Source organism: Plecotus auritus (genome assembly GCF_963455305.1).
Source record: "Plecotus auritus genome assembly, chromosome: 2".
In the NCBI taxonomy this organism is placed as follows: domain Eukaryota; kingdom Metazoa; phylum Chordata; class Mammalia; order Chiroptera; family Vespertilionidae; genus Plecotus; species Plecotus auritus.
Genome location: NC_137771.1, coordinates 156,736,884 through 156,758,538, shown reverse-complemented (window position 1 = coordinate 156,758,538; position 21,655 = coordinate 156,736,884). Strand labels below are relative to the sequence as shown.

The 21,655-nt window shown below is 42.4% G+C and overlaps 1 protein-coding gene across 1 annotated transcript in view; it reads left to right on the top strand.

Annotated features, from left to right (window-relative positions):
• Nucleotides 1–10,252: 10,252 nt before the first annotated feature.
• The window catches only part of MORC1 (MORC family CW-type zinc finger 1), a gene marked incomplete at its 3' end in the record, with an annotated part of 154,174 nt that continues 142,771 nt past the window's right edge, over nt 10,253–21,655 (top strand). The window contains exons 1-4 of the mRNA XM_080654678.1: nt 10,253–10,326; nt 12,700–12,753; nt 16,259–16,293; nt 20,008–20,076. Coding sequence (XP_080510804.1) covers nt 10,262–10,326; nt 12,700–12,753; nt 16,259–16,293; nt 20,008–20,076 — 223 coding nt within the window. The 5' untranslated portion in view covers nt 10,253–10,261. The remainder of the gene's footprint in view (nt 10,327–12,699; nt 12,754–16,258; nt 16,294–20,007; nt 20,077–21,655) is intronic.

Sequence of the window (21,655 nt, the reverse complement as noted above, 5' to 3'; positions counted from 1 at the left end):
AGAGATTTCAGCAGCAGTGGAGGCTGCCTGGTCAGCAGAGCCCAGTCCAGCAGTCCCCAACAGTTCCTTGGAATATAAATGTCCCTCACTCACAAATAGACATTCCCCGTACGTCCACACACTCTCCTTTCATTCTCTCACTCACACACTATCTTGCAGCCTGCCTTCCCATTGGCAGCCATCTTCCTATCCTCAGCAACATTTTATATTGACGTGCACCAGAATTCCTCTAAAACAACACACCCAGTGGCCAGATTCAGACAACATAAGAGAAGGATCCAGTAAGCTCACAAGTGGCATATCCAAAGGTAAATCTCGATGGGAATTAGAACCTGCTGAGGTGAATTCTGCTTCATGTGGTCATCACCTTCACATTAACTCACACAGTACAGTTGGGGTTGAGCCTCATAGTCAGCCAGTCTGGGTCAATTCTTCCAGGCGGGTGGATCACACACTTGAAAGAGCCAATAGCAATCAAGACTCAATTACATCATGGGGGCCCTCCTAACTCATACAAGGAACATTTCTGGAGCACACAGGACCCCACAGGACACCTACTACATAAGGCCAACCCACAAAGACTTGAAATCATAGTAGATCTATCTAATACATAAAAACAAACACAAAGAGGCAGCTAAAGTGGGAAGACAAAGAAACATGCCCCAAATGAAAGGACATCTCCAGAAAAAGAGCTAAATTAAATGGAGGCAAGCAATGTACTAGATATAGAATTCAAATTAATAGTTATAAGGATGCTCAACAGCATGAAAAAGAACATAGAAACCATAAAAGAAGACCAGTCAGAAATGAATAATACAAATCTGAAATAAAGAATACACTGAAAGGAATAAACAGTAGGTAGGATGAAGCAGATGGTTGAATCAGTGATTTGGAAGACAATCCAGAGTAGCAAAAAGAAAAAAGAATGGATCCAAGATAGCAGTGGATTTGGTGGAAGCTACATTCACCTCCTTCCAGAACCAAATTGGAATTATAACTAAAGTAACTGAAGAAGCAACTGAAGACTAGTTGGAGAGAAGCTTTATAACCAAGGACTTGTAGAGGAGGCCACATCAAGACCGTTACGAGGTGCAGAGGCACTCATGGGCACTCATGGGAAGCAGCTGACATTCTGGAGTAATATATCAACTGTGGGAGGGTTCCTCCTGAGAACTGTGGGATCTTAACCCCAAGCTGGACTCCCTAGCCCAGAGCACCAGAACTGGAAGAGGCACCCACATAACATTTGGCTGTGAAAAGCAACAGGGTTTCTGTCCACCAGGAAGAGATGGATAGAAAAACAGGCACCCTCGTAAAAAGCCAATAAAATTTCATTCACAGCCACTCACCCTGGGCAGAACAGACTACAGATAAGTGAGAAGAGGATGGGGTTGGTGGCACTAGGGAGAGACCTCAGAGGTCAGCTGCTAGGATCCTTGTGCTGAGTCCTTCACCATATTACAGAAGCCATCCTTCTCAGGCAGAATACATGCTTCCATGCAGCATCAGCCTGGAGGGAAGCAATAGCCCCACTCATTGGAATCTCTCTTGCCCCACTCTATAGAGCTTTATCTACGCTAATAAAAGAGAAACGTGCAAATCGACCGTCTCTCCACTATGCCCACCAACCAATCAGGAGTGAGTATGCAAATTAACCCAATAAAGATGGCGGCGGCCATGGAGCTGGAGCAAGCAGGAGGCTTGGGTTGCTCCCGGTGACAAAGTAAGGCAAACTTCCTGCCCTCCCTGGCCGCCACTCAAGGAGGAGCTGGGGTCCTGGGTCACCAGGGGGCATGGCCAGCCTGAAAACAGCCCTCAGCTCCTTACCCAGGCTTGCCACACCCTCATGGAGTGAGGGTCCCTGCTGGGGGGCTTGGCCAGCCTACAAACAACCCTCAGCCCCTCACCCAGGTTGGCCAGGCACCCCAGCGGGACCCCCCACCCTGAAGGGGGTGTGGCCAACCTGAAAAAGGCCCTTAGCCCTTTACCCAGGCTTGCGATACCCCCATGGAGTAAGAGTCAATGCTGGGGGGCGTGGCCAGCCTGCAAACAGCCATCAGCCCCTCACCCAGGCTGCCCCACGCCCCAAGGGAACCCCCACCTTGATCCGGGACACCCTTCAGGGAAAACCAGCCAGCCCCCACCCATGCACCAGGCCTCTATCTATACTAATAATAGGTTAATATGCTAATTAGACTGGGAGACCTTCCAGGAGACCTTCCGGACATTCTTCTGGACAAAGTCATGGTGGCGGGGCCGAAGTAGAGGCAGTTAGAGGCCAAGAGGGGAGGGTAGTTGTGGGTGATCAGGCCAGGATAGGATGGCAGTTGTGGGTGATCAGGCCAGTGGGGGGGCATTGGGGGTGATCAGGCCAGCGGGGGGGGGGCAGTTGGGGGTGAGTAGACCAGCAGGGGGACCAGTTGGAGGCAAGCAGGCCATCAGTGGGGGTCAGTTGGGGGTGATTAGGAAAGCGGAGGGGCAGTTTGGGGTGAGCAGGCCAGCAGGGGGGCAATTGGGGGAGAGCAGGCCAGTGGAGAGGGCAGGTGGGGGTGAGCAGACCAGCAGAGGGAGCAGTTGGGGGCAAGCCGGCCGGCAGGGGGTGCAGTTGGGGGCAAGCAAGCTGGCACGGGGGGGAGGGGGTGATCAGGTTGACAGGGGGGGCATTTGGGGGCGAGCAGGCTGGCAGCGGGGGGCAGTAGGGGGAGAGCAGACAAGCGGGCAGAGTGGTTAAAGGCAATCAGGCAGGCAGGCAGGTGAGTGGTTAGGAGCCAGCAGTCCCGGATTGTGAGAGGGATGTCCGACTGCTGGTTTAGGCCTGATCCCTGTAAACTGGCAGTAGGACATCCTTCGAGGGGTCCCAGATTGGAGAGGGTTCAGGCCGGGCTGAGGGACACTCCCCCGTGCATAAATTTTGTGCACCAGGCCTCTAGTGCCCTAATAAAAAGTACTGCCAGAGGCGGATCTCTGGGTGCTTTGAGATTTTTGCTGACATGCTCCTTGACTTTGTGCTAATAAAAGCAGAACTTGGTATGCATCTTGGTCCTCTCCACATACTTCCAGGCCTAACAAAGAGAGCCAGATGCTGTGGGTTCCAAACAGGTTGCCCAGGGCCAGTCACAGACCGTGTCTGACATTGGCCTGAACCAGAGTCATTCTGAAGAGACCCAGAATCAATATACCAAGTGGCCAGCTTTAGAAAACAACTGAGCAGGATCCAATAGCTTCACAAGCAGCATATCCACAGGGAGATATTGGCACACACAAAACCTGCTGAAGCAAATTCCACTTTGTGTGATCAGTACCTGCACAGCAGCTTGCACACTATGTTGGGGGTTGAGCCTCACTGTCAGCTAGCCTGAGGGTTGATCCCACACATGAACAGGCCAATAGCAATCAAGACTCAATTACAATAGGAGGGCTGACATAATGCACATAAGGGACATTCTTAGAGCACCCAGCTCAGATTATCAGGGTGACCTCACCACTGGGGCCCTCAGGTCACCTGCTACATAAGGCCACCCTACCAAGACTGAGAGTCATAACAGAGCTACCTAATACATAGAAACAAACACAAAGAGGCAGCCAAAATAGGGAGACAAAGAAACAGGCCCAAAATGAAAGAACAAGAGATTCTTCAGAAGAAGAGCTAAATGAAATGGAGGTAAGCAATTTATCAGATATAGAGTTTAGAGTAATGATTATAAGGATGACCAACAACATGAAAAAATGACATAGAAACCACAAAAAAGGACCATTCTGAAATGAAGAATGCCATATCTGAAATAAAGAATAAACTGGAAGGAATAAACATTAGACTTGATGAAGCAGAGGATTGCATCAGTGATTTGGAAGACAAGGTAAAAAAATAAAATAAAACACACACACAGTAAGAGCAGCAGCAGAAAAAAAAATTAAATGAAGACAGTTTAAGGGACCTTGGGGACAGCATGAAGCATAACAATATCTGCATCTTAGGGGCACTAGAAGGAGAAGAGAGAAAGCAAGAAATTGAAAACCTATTTGAAGAAATAATGACTGAAAATTTCCTTAATCTGGTGAAGGAAAAAGATATACCAGTCCAGGAAGATAGCTGAATGGATAAGAAAACAAGATCCACGTAGCCCAGCCAGTGTGGCTCAGTTGTTGAGCCCATGTACTGAAAGTTCTAGCCAAGGAAATCAAACAAGAAGAAGAAATAAAAGGCACACAAATTGGGAAGGAGGAAATAACACTCAATATTTGCAGATAACATGATACCGATATCGTATATAGAGAACCCTAGTGATTCCAAAAAAAAAACACCTGGAACTGATAAATAAATTCAGTAAAGTAGCAGGATTTAAAATAAATATCAAGAAATCAGTTGCATTTTTATACACCAATAATGAACTATCAGAAAGGGAAACTAAAAAAAAAAATCCCAGTCACAATTACTTTAAAATAAATAAAAAATACTTAGGAATAAATTTAACCAAGCATGTAAAAGACCTGTACTCAGAAAATTATTAGACACTGAAGAAAGTAATTGGAGAAGATACAAATAAGTGGAAGGATATACCAGGTTCATGGATAGGAAGAACTAATATTATTAAAATGTCCATACTACCCAAAGCAATCTACAGATTCAACACAATTCCTATCAAGATACCAATGGCGTATTTCACAGAACTAGAAAAAATATTCCAAAAATGCATATGGGTCCACAAAAGACCCACAATAGCAACAAGGATCTTGAGAAAGAAGAACAAAGTTGTGGGAATCATGCTACCTGATATCAGACTATACTACAAGGCCATAGTAATCAAACCAGCCTCGTGCTGGCAGAAAAAATAAAAAAAGACAAAAAGATCAATGGTACAGAATAGAGAGCCCATGAATAAACCAACTCCTTTATAGTCAATTACTATTTAACAAAGGAGGGAAAAACATAATATTGGGTGCAGATAGTCTTTTCAATAAATGGTGTTGGGAAAATGGGACCAATACGTGCAAAAAAAAAGTGAAACTAGGTCATCTTTTTACACTATACATAAGAATAAACTAAAAATGGATAATAAACTAACATGTTAAACTCAAAACCACAAAAGTCCTAGAAGAAAACATAGGCAGTAAAATCTTGTCCATTTCTCATAGCAATATTTTTTCCTGATATACCTCCTCAGGCAAAGGAAACAAAAGAAAAAAGAACCAAATTGGACTACATCAAACTAAAAAGGAAACCATCAGCAAAATGAGAAGACAGCCCACTGGATGGGAAAACATATTCATTAATGATACATCTGATAAGGGGTTAAGATCCAAAATTTATAAAGAAGCTATAAAACTCAACACCAAATAAAATAAAACAATCCAATTTAAAAAATGAGCAAATGACCTGTTTCTACAAAGAGGGCATAAAGATGGCCAATAGACATATGAAAAGTTACTCAGCATCACTAATTATCAGAGAAATGCAAATTAAAACAGCAATGAGATATTGCCTCATACCTGTCAGAATGGCTATCATCAATACATCAACAAATAACTGTTGTTGAGTATATGGAGAAAAGAGCACCCCAATAGATTGCTGGTAGGAATGCAAACTGGTGCAGCTACTGTGCAAAAGAGTATGGAGTTACCTCAACAAGTTAAAAAAAAAAAAAAAAAAAAAAGAACTGCCTTATGACCCAGTGATTTCACTTCTGGGAATATATAAGTAGAAACCTGAAACACTAATTTGAAAGAATATATGTGCCCCTATTTCATTGCAACATTATTTACCAGAGCAAACATTTGGAAACACTTCAAGTGTCCATCAGTAAATTAATAGATAAAAAAAGCTGAAATATAATTACCCAATGAAATATTACTTGATTATGAAAAAGAAGGAAATCTTACTCTTAGGGATAGTATGGATGGACCTGGAGAGCATTATGCTAAGTGAAATAAGCCAGTCAGAAAAAGACAAGTACTATATCATTTCACTGATATGTGGAATCTAATGAACACAATGGACTGACAGGCAAAATAAAGACAGATTGATAGAGACCAGGCTGATCTGTCAGAAATGGCATGGTTGAGGGAATAGATGGGCGTAGATGAAGGGATTGAGCTAAAAAAAATAAAAAAGAGAGAAAAACTCATGGAGACAGACAACCATGTGGTGTTTGCCAGAGGTGGGACTGGTGGTAGAAAGTGTAGGAGAGTATTGGGGGGTAAGTGATGGTGGAATGAGAGTTGACTTACAGTGGTGAACACAAAATACAGTGTACAGAAGACGTGTTGTAGAATTCTGCACCTGAAACTTGTATAATTTTGTTAAACATGGAACTCCAATAAATTAAATAAAACGGGTAAAAAGAAAGAAAGGAAAGGGGAGAATGTAGTTTGAAAGATTTGAGCCATCATTTGTGACAAGTAGGTGAATCTCCCAAAGCTGAAATTTAAACGTCAGAAAGAGTTCAGTCTCTTATCCCAAATCGACGATTCTTAAAATCAGGATTAACCATACAATGAGCAGATTATGTTTTCACTAGAGGCCCGTTGCAGGAAGATTCCTGCAAGAATAGGGCTTCCTTGGGCCTATTCCTGCAAGAATAGGGCTTCCTGCAGCCATCTCCACCGCCCCGCCTGCTTCCCTTGCTTCTCCGCCGCCCCGCCTGCTTTTCTGCAGCTTCACTCCCTTCTGCAGCACTTGGCTTCCTTCTATGCTGTTTTCAGTCTTCACTCTGCGCCTGGATATGCAAATTAAGCGCCTTCTTGGTTGGGCTAATTTGCATACTTGCTCCTGATTGGTTTGTGGGCGTGGCTTGTGGGTGTAGCGGAGGTACAGTCAATTTGCATGTTTCTCTTTTATTAGATAGGATTTTAAATTTCTCCTCCCTACTATTCCTCCAGTATTTTTATCATGAAAATGGCCCGGTGCACGGATTCATGCACATTGAAAGGAAATTAATTAGAAGGTGGCCTGTGGGGTGGAACTGGGCCAGACAAGCTGGACATGCCCTGGAGCCAACTTCCCTCGGTCTCTCCCTGGTGTCTTCAGAGTGAGCAGGGTCCCTCCCGCAGGTGGGGTCCCTTAGCCTGCCCTGTGGGGATCAGGACCAAACTGGCTCTCTGACATCCCCTGAGGGGTCCCGGAGTGGGAGAGGGCACTCTGCAAAGTTTCTGTCATACAGGGTGTGGAACGCAAATGCAAGTGTGCAGTAAACCAGATTCAGGGCGACAGTGCCCCAGCAACAACATAATCCACAGCTGAAGGTGGAATTGTGTGGCCCTGTGAGGAATCATGCTCCCTCCTCTCTGGTTTCGGAGTACATCACCCAAGAACCGCCGCTGCCAAGTCACTGCAGCTCAGCAGTTCCTGCGTTGAGCGTCTGCCCCCTAGTGGTCAGTGCAGGTCATAGTGACCAGTCAGATGGTCGGACACTTAGCATATTAGCTTTTAATATATATACTAGAGGCCTGGTGCACGAAATACATGCACGGGGTGTGTGTGTGTGTGTCCCTCAGCCCAGCCTGCACCCTCTCCAATCTGGGACATCCCTCTCACAATCCAGGACTGCTGGCTCCCAACCGCTTGCCTGCCTGCCTGCCTGATTGCCCCTAACCGCTTCTGCCTGCCAGCCTGATCACCCCCTACCCACTCCCCTGCCGGCCTGATTGTCCCTAACTGCCCTCCCCTGCCAGCCCGGTCACCCCTAACTGCCCTCCCTTGCCAGCCTGGTCGCTCCTAACTGCCCTCCCCTGCCGGCCCGGTCACCCCTAACTGCCCTCCCTTGCAGGTCTGGTCCCCCTCAACTGCCCTCCCCTGCTGGCCTGATCGCCCACAACTGCCCTCCCCTGCTGGCCATCTTGTGTCCACATGGGGGTGGCCATCTTTGACCACATGGGGGGAGCCATCTTGTGTTGGAGTGATGGTCAATTTGCATATTACCTCTTTATTATATAGGATATAGATAATGTTAAAATGAATTTTGAGGCAGGATTGAGGGAAGTGGCTAAGATAAGGAATCCTAAACATAAACCTTGAAGAGGAGCAAGATTTTCCTTTATGACTGGAGGGTGGCTAAGCAGAGTTGAAATGGGGAAGCAGAAAAAGGTTTTGATGAATTGTGTGCAATCACTCCCAGGCCTCTTTTTAGGACCATCTAACAGGCCCCCATGTGTGCATGTCATTCAGGCCATTTGGGGTTCTGTCTAGGGCTTTGGGGCTGGCCACTTACTGTAGAAGGGCTCTGTTTAGATTATTAGGAGTATTTTTGTGAAGATCACACCCTTCCCTCTGATAGAAATTAGATTTTACAGCCTTTACTAATTACAGGCTAGAGCTCCAGTGCCCTCCCAATAGTAAACTGCTTTGAGACAGCAGTTGGAAATTAGGATAGTAAAGTAAATTCAGAAGAGGCTCATCAAGTTTCTTTTGCCCATTAAATGAAAATGAAATATCGTATTCGTGAAGTTCTATGAAGGGAAACATTGAAAAGATAGCTCAAGTTGCTTAGTAAAGAGAAGTTTGCAAGCAAAACACCACCACATCAGCCACAGTTAAACCAAAAATGCAATCAGGAAAATTACTTGAAATGTTTATGTTTACTTCCAGTTTTCAAATTAAAGTAGAGCATCATGTTCCTTTGTGTTGTCATTCAAATGCTCTCTTCCTCTCCTGATTCCTATAAATGTAGTAGCTGATAAACTTCTTTCTTTAGAAGAATTACTATCCCAAAACTGACATTTTTTTTTCTTTCCTGAGAGCTTTGTTGCTTGTATGATTCCCAGAAATCACAGGCACATCTAGTTCAAGTTCTTTATTTAATACACTCACTTCTGATTTTAAAACTGTCATGTAAAATCTCTGCTGAGTTCTATTGAACTATCTTAGTTTATAAGTCATTTAACCCTAAATTGAGAGGTCATTCAGGTCAACAAATTTCTCATCTCAACTAGAGCCTTTCCATACATCATCTTTGACAAATCCTGTTTCAGCTGGTTTTTGGTGACTTGGTTGGTAATCAGTGCTTTGTGAGTAGCACCATTTGGAAAGCTGGTGTATAAAGCCCTTCCTTATCTTTAAGCCCACCCCCAACCTTCCGTTTGCCTAGTTCTATCTTTTGGAATATACAGAGTGTTTATTCCTTGAGCTGGGCTGTACATTAAATAATCGAATGAAAAAGGTTCTTAGAGAACACAGGTATCCACATTATGGCAAAATTTAAATTTTGTTCTGATTCACTTTATTTCTTCCATTCTCTCTCTGGATGTTCTCTTTTCTACAACTGGAGAAAACATGATCAACCCAAGACGCACAGGAAGGTAAGTGTGGGTCTTAGACACAAAATGCCTTTGCATCTGGTGCTGTGTAACAGACTGTGCAAGTAAAGGGAAACCAACCATTTTCCTTCCCCACTCTCCCCAACCTCGCCACACAGATTCTTTTTAAATGTTTTTTATTTTTCAATTATAGTTCACATCAATATTATATTAGTTTCAAGTGTACAACATAGTGGTTTGACATTTATGTAATGTATGAAGTGATCTAGTACCCATTTGACATACTATAGTTATTAAGTGTTATTGACTATATTCCCTATGCTGGTGCCTAGTTTTATAACTGCCAATTTGTACTTTTTAATCCCTTCCTCTTTTTCACCCATCCTCCCTACCTCCTCTCCCATCTGTCAAACATCAATTTGTTCTTTGTATCTATGAGTTTTTTCCTGCTCCCCAACCTTGATTGGTCACATCCTTTATGTGTGTATGTAGTTATTTCTGATCAAATTCTAATCCCAACCTAGGGCTCCATTTCCCTAGGAAAACGGAAGAAAATGACAGGAACTACATAAATCTTAATTCAGGAAGAGGAACCTAGCTCAGATGCCTGTTTTGCTCAGAAGGCGTTTTTTTTTTAAATGCCTCACCTGAGGTTATATTTTTCCCCCATTGACTTTTAGACAGTGGAAGGGGAGGGTGAGGCGGGGGTGGGAGAGAGAAGGATCCACGTAAGCGCTCTGTGACCAGAATCGAACCAGGATACGCTTTGATGCGGTGGGCCTACGCTCTAACCGAGGAGCCACCCAGCCAGAGCGCAAAGCTGTTCTTTGAGCAACAATTTATCTTGCCAGACACCAGCCAACAGCGCAGAGTGAGCTTCGCACTCTGGCCACCAGGGGGCGCGCGCGTTCGCCGAGCAGGTTTCCGGGCGGGCGTGAGCGTGGGCGTGAGCGAACAGCTGGAGGACTGGACCTTCGCGGTTTTGAGGGGCGCGTGGGTCGCCTTCGAGGACATGGGTGACAAGTATGCTACTCTGCGGCGGGCACAGCTGCATTTGGATTTCATCCATGCCAACTCGTGAGTGACTCGGAGAGCCTGAACGGGGGGTCGGGGGAGGGGGTGTGGGGGGAGGGTCTCACCGTGCAAAGTTTGGTCCGTCTCCTAGCGAAATATGTGAACCTGGTATCATTGACTTACGGAAATATTATTTATTTAAAGTTGTTTATGCTTTAAAAAGAAAAAAATAAACAATACAGTTATTTATGCTTTGAAAAGAAAAAAAGTAAAGTTATTGATGCTTTAAAAAGAAAAACAGAATTTATTTAAAGTGTATGCTTTAAAAAGAATAAAACAAAGATAAAGTGATATTCTGGGCCAGGCTAAACCCTTTTTATTTTTTCCCCATTAACCCCAAATGGTAGGAAGGCCCTACATTTATCATTTAACAAAACTGTAGAATTGTAGGCCAGAGAACCCTCATTCCACCAAGTTTGCCCATCTCTAGTGACTTCCCTGCCCAATATCCTGACATTCTAAAGATTAAAGTTGCCTCCAGAGAGTAATTTGTATTTATTGATTCCAGCGTCTGTGGCCTCCAGAGTATTTCCAAAAACGTGACCCTCTGAGGTTAGAATTCTCACATTTTGGTTATTGCAAGGGCCCTCTGACTTCTCTCAGGCCCAGATGCGTTTTTGGCTACTGACTAGGTGTTATTTCAGATGCTCAGACTGCAGAGGAAGAAGACAGGTCTTCCTATTCCATCTGTCATTTCCAACAGAGCAAAGCACAGCAGGGAGTGCCATGTAATTCACAGTGGTATGTTGTTTTGGGGGATCTTCCAGTAATTTGGATTTTCTGAAAGTACTGATTGATATAAAGCAGTGATTTTCAACCCTTTTTAACTTATACACACATAAACTAGTTACTAAAGTTTTGCAGAACACTAAAAAATATTTTCTATTTTTTGCTGATCTGACCCAAAAAGTAGGTATCATTTTGATGCATTCACACAGCCAGCTATTGTGTTGGCTGTTGTCATTTTTAAATTTGACAATCTAAAGAAAAAGAGGTCAGTGCTTCTGACTAAACAGTCAGGTATTGCATGTTTTAAAAATTCTTGTGGCACACCAGCTGAAAATCACTGATACAACAGATGCACCAGATTTGAAACCACAGAAAAAGTGTAAAGAAAACCAGGATTAGCCAGCCTTACTGTATGGGACAGAGCAATTTTTACAGAAAATATGAGTAAAACAGGTAATATTCAGCAGATATTTACTTTTTATTTCTCTATGATGGAAAATAATTGCAAGCTGGAAGGGATATTAATTAAAAGTTAACAGAGGTGGGAGACAAATGAAGAAATAGCAGTTTTGAGTTGCGTTTTAGAAAGATTATAAGCCCAGTGTTGGAAGGACTCTGAATTTAACCTTGGGAAGTTCCCTCGGCCTCAGTTTTGCATAGCTTCTGCAGATATTGCTTCCCAGTCTCTCCTCCCCCACATCACCCAGTTGGTGGTCTGAAAAACTGAATAACAAAATTGACAGCAGCACAAACAGAAGCAAAATCAGATACAAATTGGTATCTCCTCCACTCCCACTGGTTGTTTTTGTTTGAGATTCCCACAGAAAAAACAGGAATGATTTTGTATTTCTCCCTTGCTTCACCTCTCCTGTCCAATCCACCATCCAATCCATCATCAAGTCCCCTTCATCCTGTCTCTAAAGAGAACTCAAAGACTCAAATTAATCTGTTCCTCTCCATCTCCACTACCATTGACTACTGCCACTGCCACCTCCCTTCTGGACTCCTCCACATAGCCTCTAAACTGGGTTCTCTGTTTCCTGTTCTTGCTCCCCCAAATGGTCCGTTTTTCTAAAAGCTGTCAGTGTGAACTTAAAGAAAAAAAAACCAACAAAACTTGAACAAATGCTAACAAAGCAATTTGCTCTAAGTACAGGAAGGCCTGTGAAGTCTTGGTTTCATTAGGAGGAGACAGGATATTTCGGCCATCCTGTTAGCCCTGATGGCTTTGTAAGGAAGCTCATCTACTTCAGAATCTTTTTTTTTTTTTTCTTAATATATTTTATTGATTTTTTACAGAGAGGAAGGGAGAGGGATAGAGAGTTAGAAACATCGATGAGAGAGAAACATCGATCAGCTGCCTCCTGCACACCTCCCACTGGGGATGTGCCCGCAACCAAGGTACGTGCCCTTGACCGGAATCGAACCTGGGACCCTTCAGTCCGCAGGCTGACGCTCTATCCACTGAGCCAAACCGGTTTCAGCTACTTCAGAATCTTGACGGCACTGAGAAAGTTGTTTCTAGAATAACTCCTTACTGGATTATCTGTCTAGACCTGGAGAACATTTGTCTGCAACTTTCTGGAACCTTTTGCACTGATTCCAGAGTTAGTTTAACTTCTGGCTTTCCCTCTACTTCTTCACCAGCACCACGCACAGTTTCCTGTTTGGAGCCCTGGCTGAATTGCTGGACAATGCAAGGTAAGGCTCATCAGTGAGTGAAGATTGTTGGGGGCATCTCACACAACTCCAGTCTTGTTGATTTTGAAGATGAAATTATAATGTCATTTCGCCCCACCTGCAATATTTTGTGAATTTAATTGCTGTTAAAAATATTATAGGAAAAAGAACAGGTGAGAGGAGGAATTACTCAGTTTGTATTTATGATCAAACTTGAAGTGCAGATACTGGTAAAGTGAGTGTCTGTTTCTGTGTTAATAAGCACGTAACAGCAGGTAGTCATTTGGATGTTTTTGAGTTATACTGCATATCAACATATACTGTGTCTTGAGAATTTAGATTTAAGTTTGGGCATTTACTGAAGTCTGCATCAAATTGAATTGCATCGTTAAGGAGAAAATAGCTAACTGTTATTGATCTCCTTCTATCATTAGACCCTGTTCTAAGCACCTTATAGATGGGTATTAGCTCATTCATCTTGACAACAGCACTCTGAGGTGGCTGTACTTATCTCAATTCTACAGATGTGGAAGTTGATGCATAGAGAGGTTAGATAAATTAATCAGGGTCATAATATTGATATTGGCAGAACTAGAATTCAAATTTAGTCTGTTTAGCCTGTTTAGAACTCCCCTACCCCATTTTACTGTCTCTGACAAAGGCACTGGTGTTTAAAGAACCCTCATTAACAGTTTAAGCGCCACTTGAGTGTATTTGTGGGGGCTTGTGAGTGAGTCCGTTTTCAGCTAATCAAATATGGCACTGCATTTCTCTTGTATTTGTATTTTCTTGTAATGGAAGATTTTACCTACCTTTTCTACAGAAAGCAGTCTACCCAGGAAGTAGTAGGAAGTTGTTAGATCAGGGATCTCAGTAGAGAGACTAACCCTGAATGTTCCTGAGTCTTGGTCCCATCCCTGTTTGCTCCTTCTAAGTTGAGTTCAGGGCTCTCCTAACCAATCAACTTTATTATTTTTCTCCTCTCCCCTCCCTTTCTGTGATAACTGATTCCATTCGTTCTACAGAGAGAATTTTGTGTAAGAAGAAGTCAGTGACTTTTTCCTTAGTACAGGGCATTGCTGTGCAGAAAGTTCTGGGTGGCTAGTGAACTGACTACATCCTGCATTCACACTCAGTCATCTCCCTTCTTAGACCAAAAAAGGGGACAAATGCAAAAAGTTAAAATCCATTTGTCAACCTGTGGCAGGGTTAGTCTCTCTAGGTTTCAGGGTTGCTACTGTTTGCTTCTGCCCACAGCTCTGAAGCAGGGATCCTTTGGTATCCCTTAGTCCTTCCTCCCACGGAGTGTCCATTGTCAGCAACTTGCTTTCTGTCACTCTGAAAGAAGACATTGGTTACTCTGAAAGAACACGTTTGTCTATTTTGCCAACTGTCTTCTCCTCTGAAGTTGTTTCACTCATTCATTCAATAGTGGAGGGCAGATAAACTCAGAATGTAGAAGAAATAGAACAGCAGGAACAGTTTATGCAGCAGAGGGTGATTGGCAAAGAAAGATTGAGTTCAGATTCAGGGGAGCGAGAGAAATGTGATCAATAAAGCAATTCTTAGAGCAGCATTTGTAAACTGGCAGCCCCTGACCAAGTGTGGCCTGTCTCCTGTTTGTTTGATTTATAGTGAAAATTCACACAGTGTTTATAAAGAAAAGGAAGAAAAGAAGGAATTGTTTATAAAGTTTAAGAAATGGGAGGTACCATATAAAAAATCTCTTTGGACCAGCGTGTGCCTTTAGCTTTGCCATTCCTAGTGGCCCTACAGCCAGCCCCACCTCCTTAGTTCCTCTGTCCTCAGTGAACCCTTGACTTTGCCACCACTGTTTAGTCAGGGGTGGGCAAACTTTTTGACTCGAGGGCCACAATGGGTTCTTAAACTGGACCGGAGGGCCGGAACAAAAGCATGGATGGAGTGTTTGTGTGAACTAATATAAATTCAAAGTAAAGGAGCAGAGGGGAGAGCAAGAGAACCGGATAGAACAGCCGGATCTGGCCCGCGGGCCGTAGTTTGCCCACGGCTGGCTTAGATGCTAGTATTTGACATCAAATGGAGCTGTTTAATAGACATATAAGGAAGATCTTCATATAGTCCCGTGTTATCCTAAAAAATAATTTTACTCAAGATTTTGATGATTTCCTATAGTTTTCAAAATTAGAACGGGAAGATATTAAAGGAATGCTATAAATGGATAAGGAAAGTATGTGGCAGTACAGGAAGGTGTGGTTAGGAGCCTCTGCCAAATACAAGAGCTGTTCAGAGAGAAATTGACCTGGGCTAAATTACAGTCTATTATAAAATGACTTAATGTGTTTTAAAGGTGAATTATTATTCTGTGCCTTTATACGCCTAGAATTCCTGTGAGGAAACAGTTTCTTTGTAAACTTTCAGGACAGGGGTAGTTATTGAGCACCTATTGTGTACATAGTACTTTGAATGATGTATAATTACATAATGGAAATAATGTTACCTACATTTCATGCAGTTGTGGCTAAAAATTAGAAGCGTATCCTCCTAATAGTAAAAATAAAAAAAAATAGTTCAAAAAATACTTCATTCAGTGCTTATCTGATAACAGAAAATGTTGAAGAAATGGCAGTGGTAACACCAGAATTTCTATATAGGAGGAGCTTAGAAGAAGCAATTGGTTAGAGGAAGGAGCTAAGGGGCTAACTTTGAAACTAGGCATGTAGAACAAGTACAGTGCACATATTCAGGTTTCTACGGGATAGTTTTGGGTTGGGATTGATGGAAATTTGGGAAGAGACTCAGATTTTCCCATCAGAATCTGGTCGTTTTTTATTATTCCGAGCTTCCTTTTAGAGCCTTCATTCCCTCAACATACCCTCTTCTGCATCTAAGACCTTATTCCTCATTATCTTTCTCCTTTCTCTCACACCCTTGATATTGAAGCTAGGATCTTCTGGCCTTTTCTCCTCTTTTTAAGTTTTTGCTTTAAAATACACGCAAATAATACCTGTGGATTGTAGAAAATTAAGAAAAAAGAAAAAAACTCATCCAGCAATCTTATCACATCGAGTGGGAAATCAGCACACTTCTCTGTAGAAGGCCAGATGGGAGGTATTTTTACCTCTGTGTGCTCCATATCCTCTGTTGAAACTACTCACCTCTGCCATTGTTTGTGAAGGCAGCCCTCGGCAGTGGGGGGGCGGGGAACCCCATCCAGAGCAGGAGGCACCCAGGAGGAGAGGAGGGGCGCTGCCACAACGCTGTGTTCAGAGAGGCCGGGAGGGCTTTTTTGCAACCTGGGATGGGGCACCAAGGACAGAAGGCTGGGAGTGTGTGGGGAGCTGGTGCATGGAGGGTTGGCGCGTGGGTGTGGGCGGGGATACCCCAAACCCCTCTTCTCCGCTGGCTGTTTCTCTTGCGACCAGCAGGGGGCCGCAACCACCAGGCCGCCCACCCCCCACAGGTGGGGAACTCCGTGAGTTCTGATCAAGGTAATTTTTAAAAACAATTTCACACTGAAGCAATGACATTTTTATATTGTTTCCAGAGATGCTGGGGCTGCAAGACTCGATGTGTTTTCAGGTGAGCAGATTTGCTTTCTTTTTCTTCTTTTTTTTCTTCCAAAGGAAAAGCCTGTAGTTATTTTGCTTTTATTTTATTCCATGAAATCCACCCACATCCTATAGGTGTGTAATGTAATCTAAGTGCTTCGTGACTACAGTGACCCCATGGAGCCGGGTTTAAATAAGTACGTTGCTGGGGTGACGTTGTTCACTTGAGACAGGACCTTCTACAAAATTAGATCTTTCAGGGTTTTGTGAAAGCCTCAGACTGATTCGGAACAGGCACTTTGTCTGCTACGAGAAAACAGTTTTATTTTTAAAAGGGTGTTAACTTAGCAAGTATTTACCATTAAGTATACATCATCTCAACACAGTTTTGAAATGCATAAGTGAACGTGCAGTATGAGTGTTTGAGTGCTATAAAATTCACACCAAATACATTTTCTTCATTAATTTCATTTCTAGTCACCAAATACTTATTGCTCTTATTAGTTCATTTCATTAGAATTTGGTGTGAACGAGGTTAGGTTCTGTGACCCAGCCCTGCAGTGAATACTCCTAGAGAAGCACCCGTGGTGTTAAAAATTACCCCCATCCCCAACTGTGTCAGATCTCCTGTAGATGCTGGCTAATATTGGCTATTGGTCACAGGCGAGAGAATACGGTCCACGATGTAAATCCATATCGATATTTAAAAACCAACTCAGTTCAAAGTGTTTAGATCCTGTGCAGGTGGGTGTGTATGGTTCACACAGGAGAGAGACATGGGCATCTTGAGAGATCTGAAATGTTATAAATGACAGTATTCTTCCCTTTCTACCTCCATGTTCTGAAAAGGAGAAAGAAAACAACAGTCATTCTTTATTACCGATAAGTGCTCGGTGGGAGTATGGAGCTTGGTGTGAGAGCCAGCAGACTTGCTGATCAAACCCAGAACCAGGCACTTCCCACCACTGGCTTCAGGCTTCCCCTGGGAGCGGGGCTGTCCTGAGGATTGGGCAGAGGACCTCTGCTCTCTGCAGGCAGCTCACTCCCCAGAGGGAACATGAGGGTCTGAGCAGGGCCTCCCCAAATTACCAGTCAGAGGGTGAGCTCATTGCCGCTGGGAAAGTGAGTGCAGGGACAGCAAAGGGCCTCTTTACTAATACTGGCTGAACTCCATTCCACACAGAAGGAAACAGCAGGAGAACAGGCCGTCTTCCTTTATGTATCTAACTAGAGGCCCAGTGCATGAAATTCATGCATGGGTAGTGTCCCTAGGCCTGGTCGGTGATCAGGACAGATCTGTGGGGCAGCTGGCAGGGTGATCAGGGGCCCCCCACTGGCACCCGCCTTAGCTGGCCTGGGGCCTGCAGGCTGGGGGCACCTCCTGCATTGAGTGTCTGCTTCAGGGTGGTCATTGCACATCATAATGACCGGTCATCCCATCAATTGGACAATTTGCATATTAGGCTTTTATTATGTAGGATTACATAGAGTAAAATAGAATAAGCATCTCTTGCCCAGGAGAGGCCCAGAGTATGGTGGGAACAAAGAGAAAGAATGCCTCACGTAAAAGAGCTGGGGCTTGAAATATGGATGTGATTTTTGTCAAGTAGTGTTGGCGGAAGAAAAGAATATTCTTGTCTGAGGAATTACCATGAGGAAAAGAATAGAGGTAGACTAGTTCACAGGTTCATTCATTTATTCAATAACAGTTTAGTGAGGGCCTATTATGAATGAACCGAGTAATTACTCTGGGTGCTGGGGAGGGAGCATTGAGCAGAATTTTGGATTAAGTCTCTGCACTCATGGAACATGCCTTCTAATGGTGAGAGACAATAAAGTTGTTTTTAAATGTTTTTATTATTTTAGAGAGAGAGGAGGGGAAAGGGAGAGAGATGGAAACATTGATGAGAAAGAAAAGTCAATTGGCTCTCTCTTGCTTCGGCCTGCAACCTGGGAATGTGCCCTGACTGGGAATCTAACTGGTGACCGCTTGGTACATGAGTTGACAATCACTCAGCCACACCTGCTGGGCTAAAGTTTTCTTTTTATTTAATATTTTTTATTGATTTGTTTTAGAAAGAGAGACGGCGAGGGGCGGAGAGAGAAACATCAATGTGAAAGCACAACACTGATCTGCTGCCTCCTGAATGCCTCCTACCGGCATCAAGCTCAAAACCTGGGCCCGTGTCCAACCGGGAACCAGCAGCCTTTTGGTTCACGGATGACACCCAACCAACTTTTGAGCCACACTGGCCAGGGCTATAAAGTTTTTTTATTGCAACAAACTATACTATGGTTATAAACCTAGCAAATTGATTTTTAAAAATAAACAAACAAACCAGAAACGGGGTATGCGCCGATAGATAGAATTTGTATGAGTATACGTAGTTAATCTAGGTATTGGGCTGATTTCCAAATTGTTTACTGAGGCACCTGAATTACTCTCCAGTCTTAGGTTTCCTTCAGGTAACCTGAAGGCTATAAATTTCAAACTAAATATATGTTTATCCATGGGTGTTTTATCACTTTGTGTGTATTAGTTCTAGTAAACATGGGTATGCATTCCATATGTTTTTCTTTTTTGTTTGTTTTTATTGATTTTAGAGAGAGAGGAAGGGAGAAGGAGAGAGAGAAAAGGTCAACATGAGAGTGAAACATTGATCGGTTGCCTCCTGTACACCCCCTCCTTCTCCCTCTCCCAAGACCATTTTTGGTACTTGGAAATTAGAATGAAACACTGCATCAAACTTTCAAAGGATAAGACTACCACAGTGAATGGTAGGGCTCTGAGAAATTATGTTGGAATGGCATGCTTTCAAATGATCACCATAAGTATAATTTTAAGTGAAAATTTGTAAAGTATTTCGGTTTTATTATAAAAATGCACACACAACAAAGATGGTCTTAAGTCATGTCTTGGCTCTGCTTGCCTTTAGTAGTTGCTCTTGAGCAGCTTTCTTTGCCTTTACCATCTCGACAAGTTCCGAGGAAGGGAGAAAGGTGTTATTTAGAATTGGTAGATATTTCTAGTGTTTGGTATAAATAGTAAAATATTCAAATTGGATAAATCTATAATTAAAGACACTACTGAAAAAACAACAACTGAGTTTACTAATAGTCAGAACTCTGAAAGTTTCTAAGACTGGTCATTTCTTTGTAATTTTGGGCCTATGACTAGTGTGACATTGAAATAAGCAAAAATTTATAAACAAAAAAAAAACCTATACCAATAATAACAACAACAATAAAAAATAATAATCACAACAAAAGAAGCATGCTCAAATGGCTCTTACGGGATTTAACTAGTTGGAAGAGGGATGAATTTAATGAGGATGGCCTGGATTGACTTTGGAATTGAGCTTTGGAGGAAGGGAATACAGGCTGGTCAGTTAGAACGGAGGGATCCTGGGGTCACACCACACTCTACCTTTCTCCCTTCCCCTAGGGAAGGAATACGTAGAGTCTAATGGGCCAGTCACCTTCTGGAACTGAGCATGTCATTAATTCATTAATGTGCAGGTGTTTTATAATAATTCAAAGCCTTTTTGTTGCTTGATTGTTTCCCCCTTGCAATTTTCTGTGTGAAATTGTAGTCAAAATGCTTTTCTGAGCTCTATCACTGTACCATAATTGTCATCACTCAGTGGCTGCATTCGAAGAGGACGAATAATTCTGTGAGCAGCATGACTTTCTGATGAACAAATTAGGCTCAATATTTATTAGTAATAACTGCTTTCTCTTACAGTGGATAATGAAAAACTGCAGGGTGGATTCATGTTGTGCTTTCTGGATGATGGATGTGGTATGAGCCCTGGTAAGTTAATTATCTAGATACATAACCGGCTGTTAGAGGGAATAGTATTACAACTCATAAAATAACTATTTGTAACACTTTACACAATAAAACTCATAAAATAAATAAAAGTAAATTGAGGTATCTGTGCAAAAACAGATATGGAGCTATTAGGGTAAATAAATCCCAGCCTTAATGTATTGTTGAACTTTTTAGGTTTAAATATTTCAGCTGACAGAATAAATTCATTGCAACCATGTAAAACCAAGACAAAAGTGAGTGTAAATAAATATTTCCAGGAAAATGAAACGCAGAGGGTACCTAATTACTTGTACGAAAAAGCATCTGGGAGTGAATGGAATACCAATGGTTACTGGTTGCACTCTGAGATTGTTTTTAGACCATCCTTCAGGTATTGCTTTTGAGACCTCTTAGGCAGTTTCCAAAGCCTTTAGGCTATTTAAAAATTCCTGCTTAACCTTGAGGTAGAGGTCATCTTTCTTTGTTTTTAGCAGTTTGTGATTTTTCTTTGCATGTTCAAAGGTTTAGTTGCTTTGATTAGATGTAGCTATCATAATGAATAACTACAATACATTACACGACTGTCTTTGTATCATCAAGGCTGGAAAAAGCCAGCACATAGGTACATAATACCTGTTTGCTGTGGAATTGAAATGTTATTTATTTCCTCTAATGAGGGCTTGATTTACGTGGACTCACTTAACCCTGAATTCTTATAACACTTGTGTATGTGCCACAAGCCAAGATTTAAAAATAGTGAGGGAGTTCAAGTAACATGGGACTGTATAGGTCAGCTTCACACCAGAGGAAAGAAAGCTCATTCATGCTGATGGCAGCTGAGAATACAAAGTAAAGTTGTTATCGTTTTCTGTCTTCTGAGTCTTGGAAGTTCCGCCTTGGTCTGAATAGTCATACAGTAATTTATTAGCAAGTTTAGAAATGCTCAGATAGTCTACTCAGTTCTCATTCTAACTTTGAATAATTTTGATTTTTCCAGGTCATTTTGATGAAAAAGTATTGTTGGTTCTTTAACTAAATAAGAGCAGAGTTTGTGCGAAAACCACACTGAAAAAGCAGTTTCGTTTCCCACGTCTAGGATGAATGTTAAGTTCCTTTTCCTGAATTCTTAAAATAAATAACAGAATATGGAATACATTTTAAGGCAATTCTTTAATAAAAAAAAGCAACTCATTTTATATGGCTCCATGAACAAAATGACCAAAACACAAGAAAGTGACAAAGATTCAGATCTTCAGAAGGAACACGTTAGTTGACATAAAAAGTAGTATATTTTTAAAAAGCCCACAAGTGTTGAGAGAGCAATTCTTTATTAACATTGATTAGAAATTGAGTAAAAAGTTAGAAGGAGGAATGTATCTGATGACTGAAAATAAAATCTATCTGTTGTCTACACTGAGCCAGATCAATCTGGACCCACAGAAAATGACAGCAGTAATTTCCAAACTCTTTTACCCCGAGTCTTGTACCATGACAGGCTGTTCCCCATACGGAAATCCTAAGCAGATTTTTTCTTTTAACATAAATCATATCATGTTATTCTGTTTATAAATACTCTTAA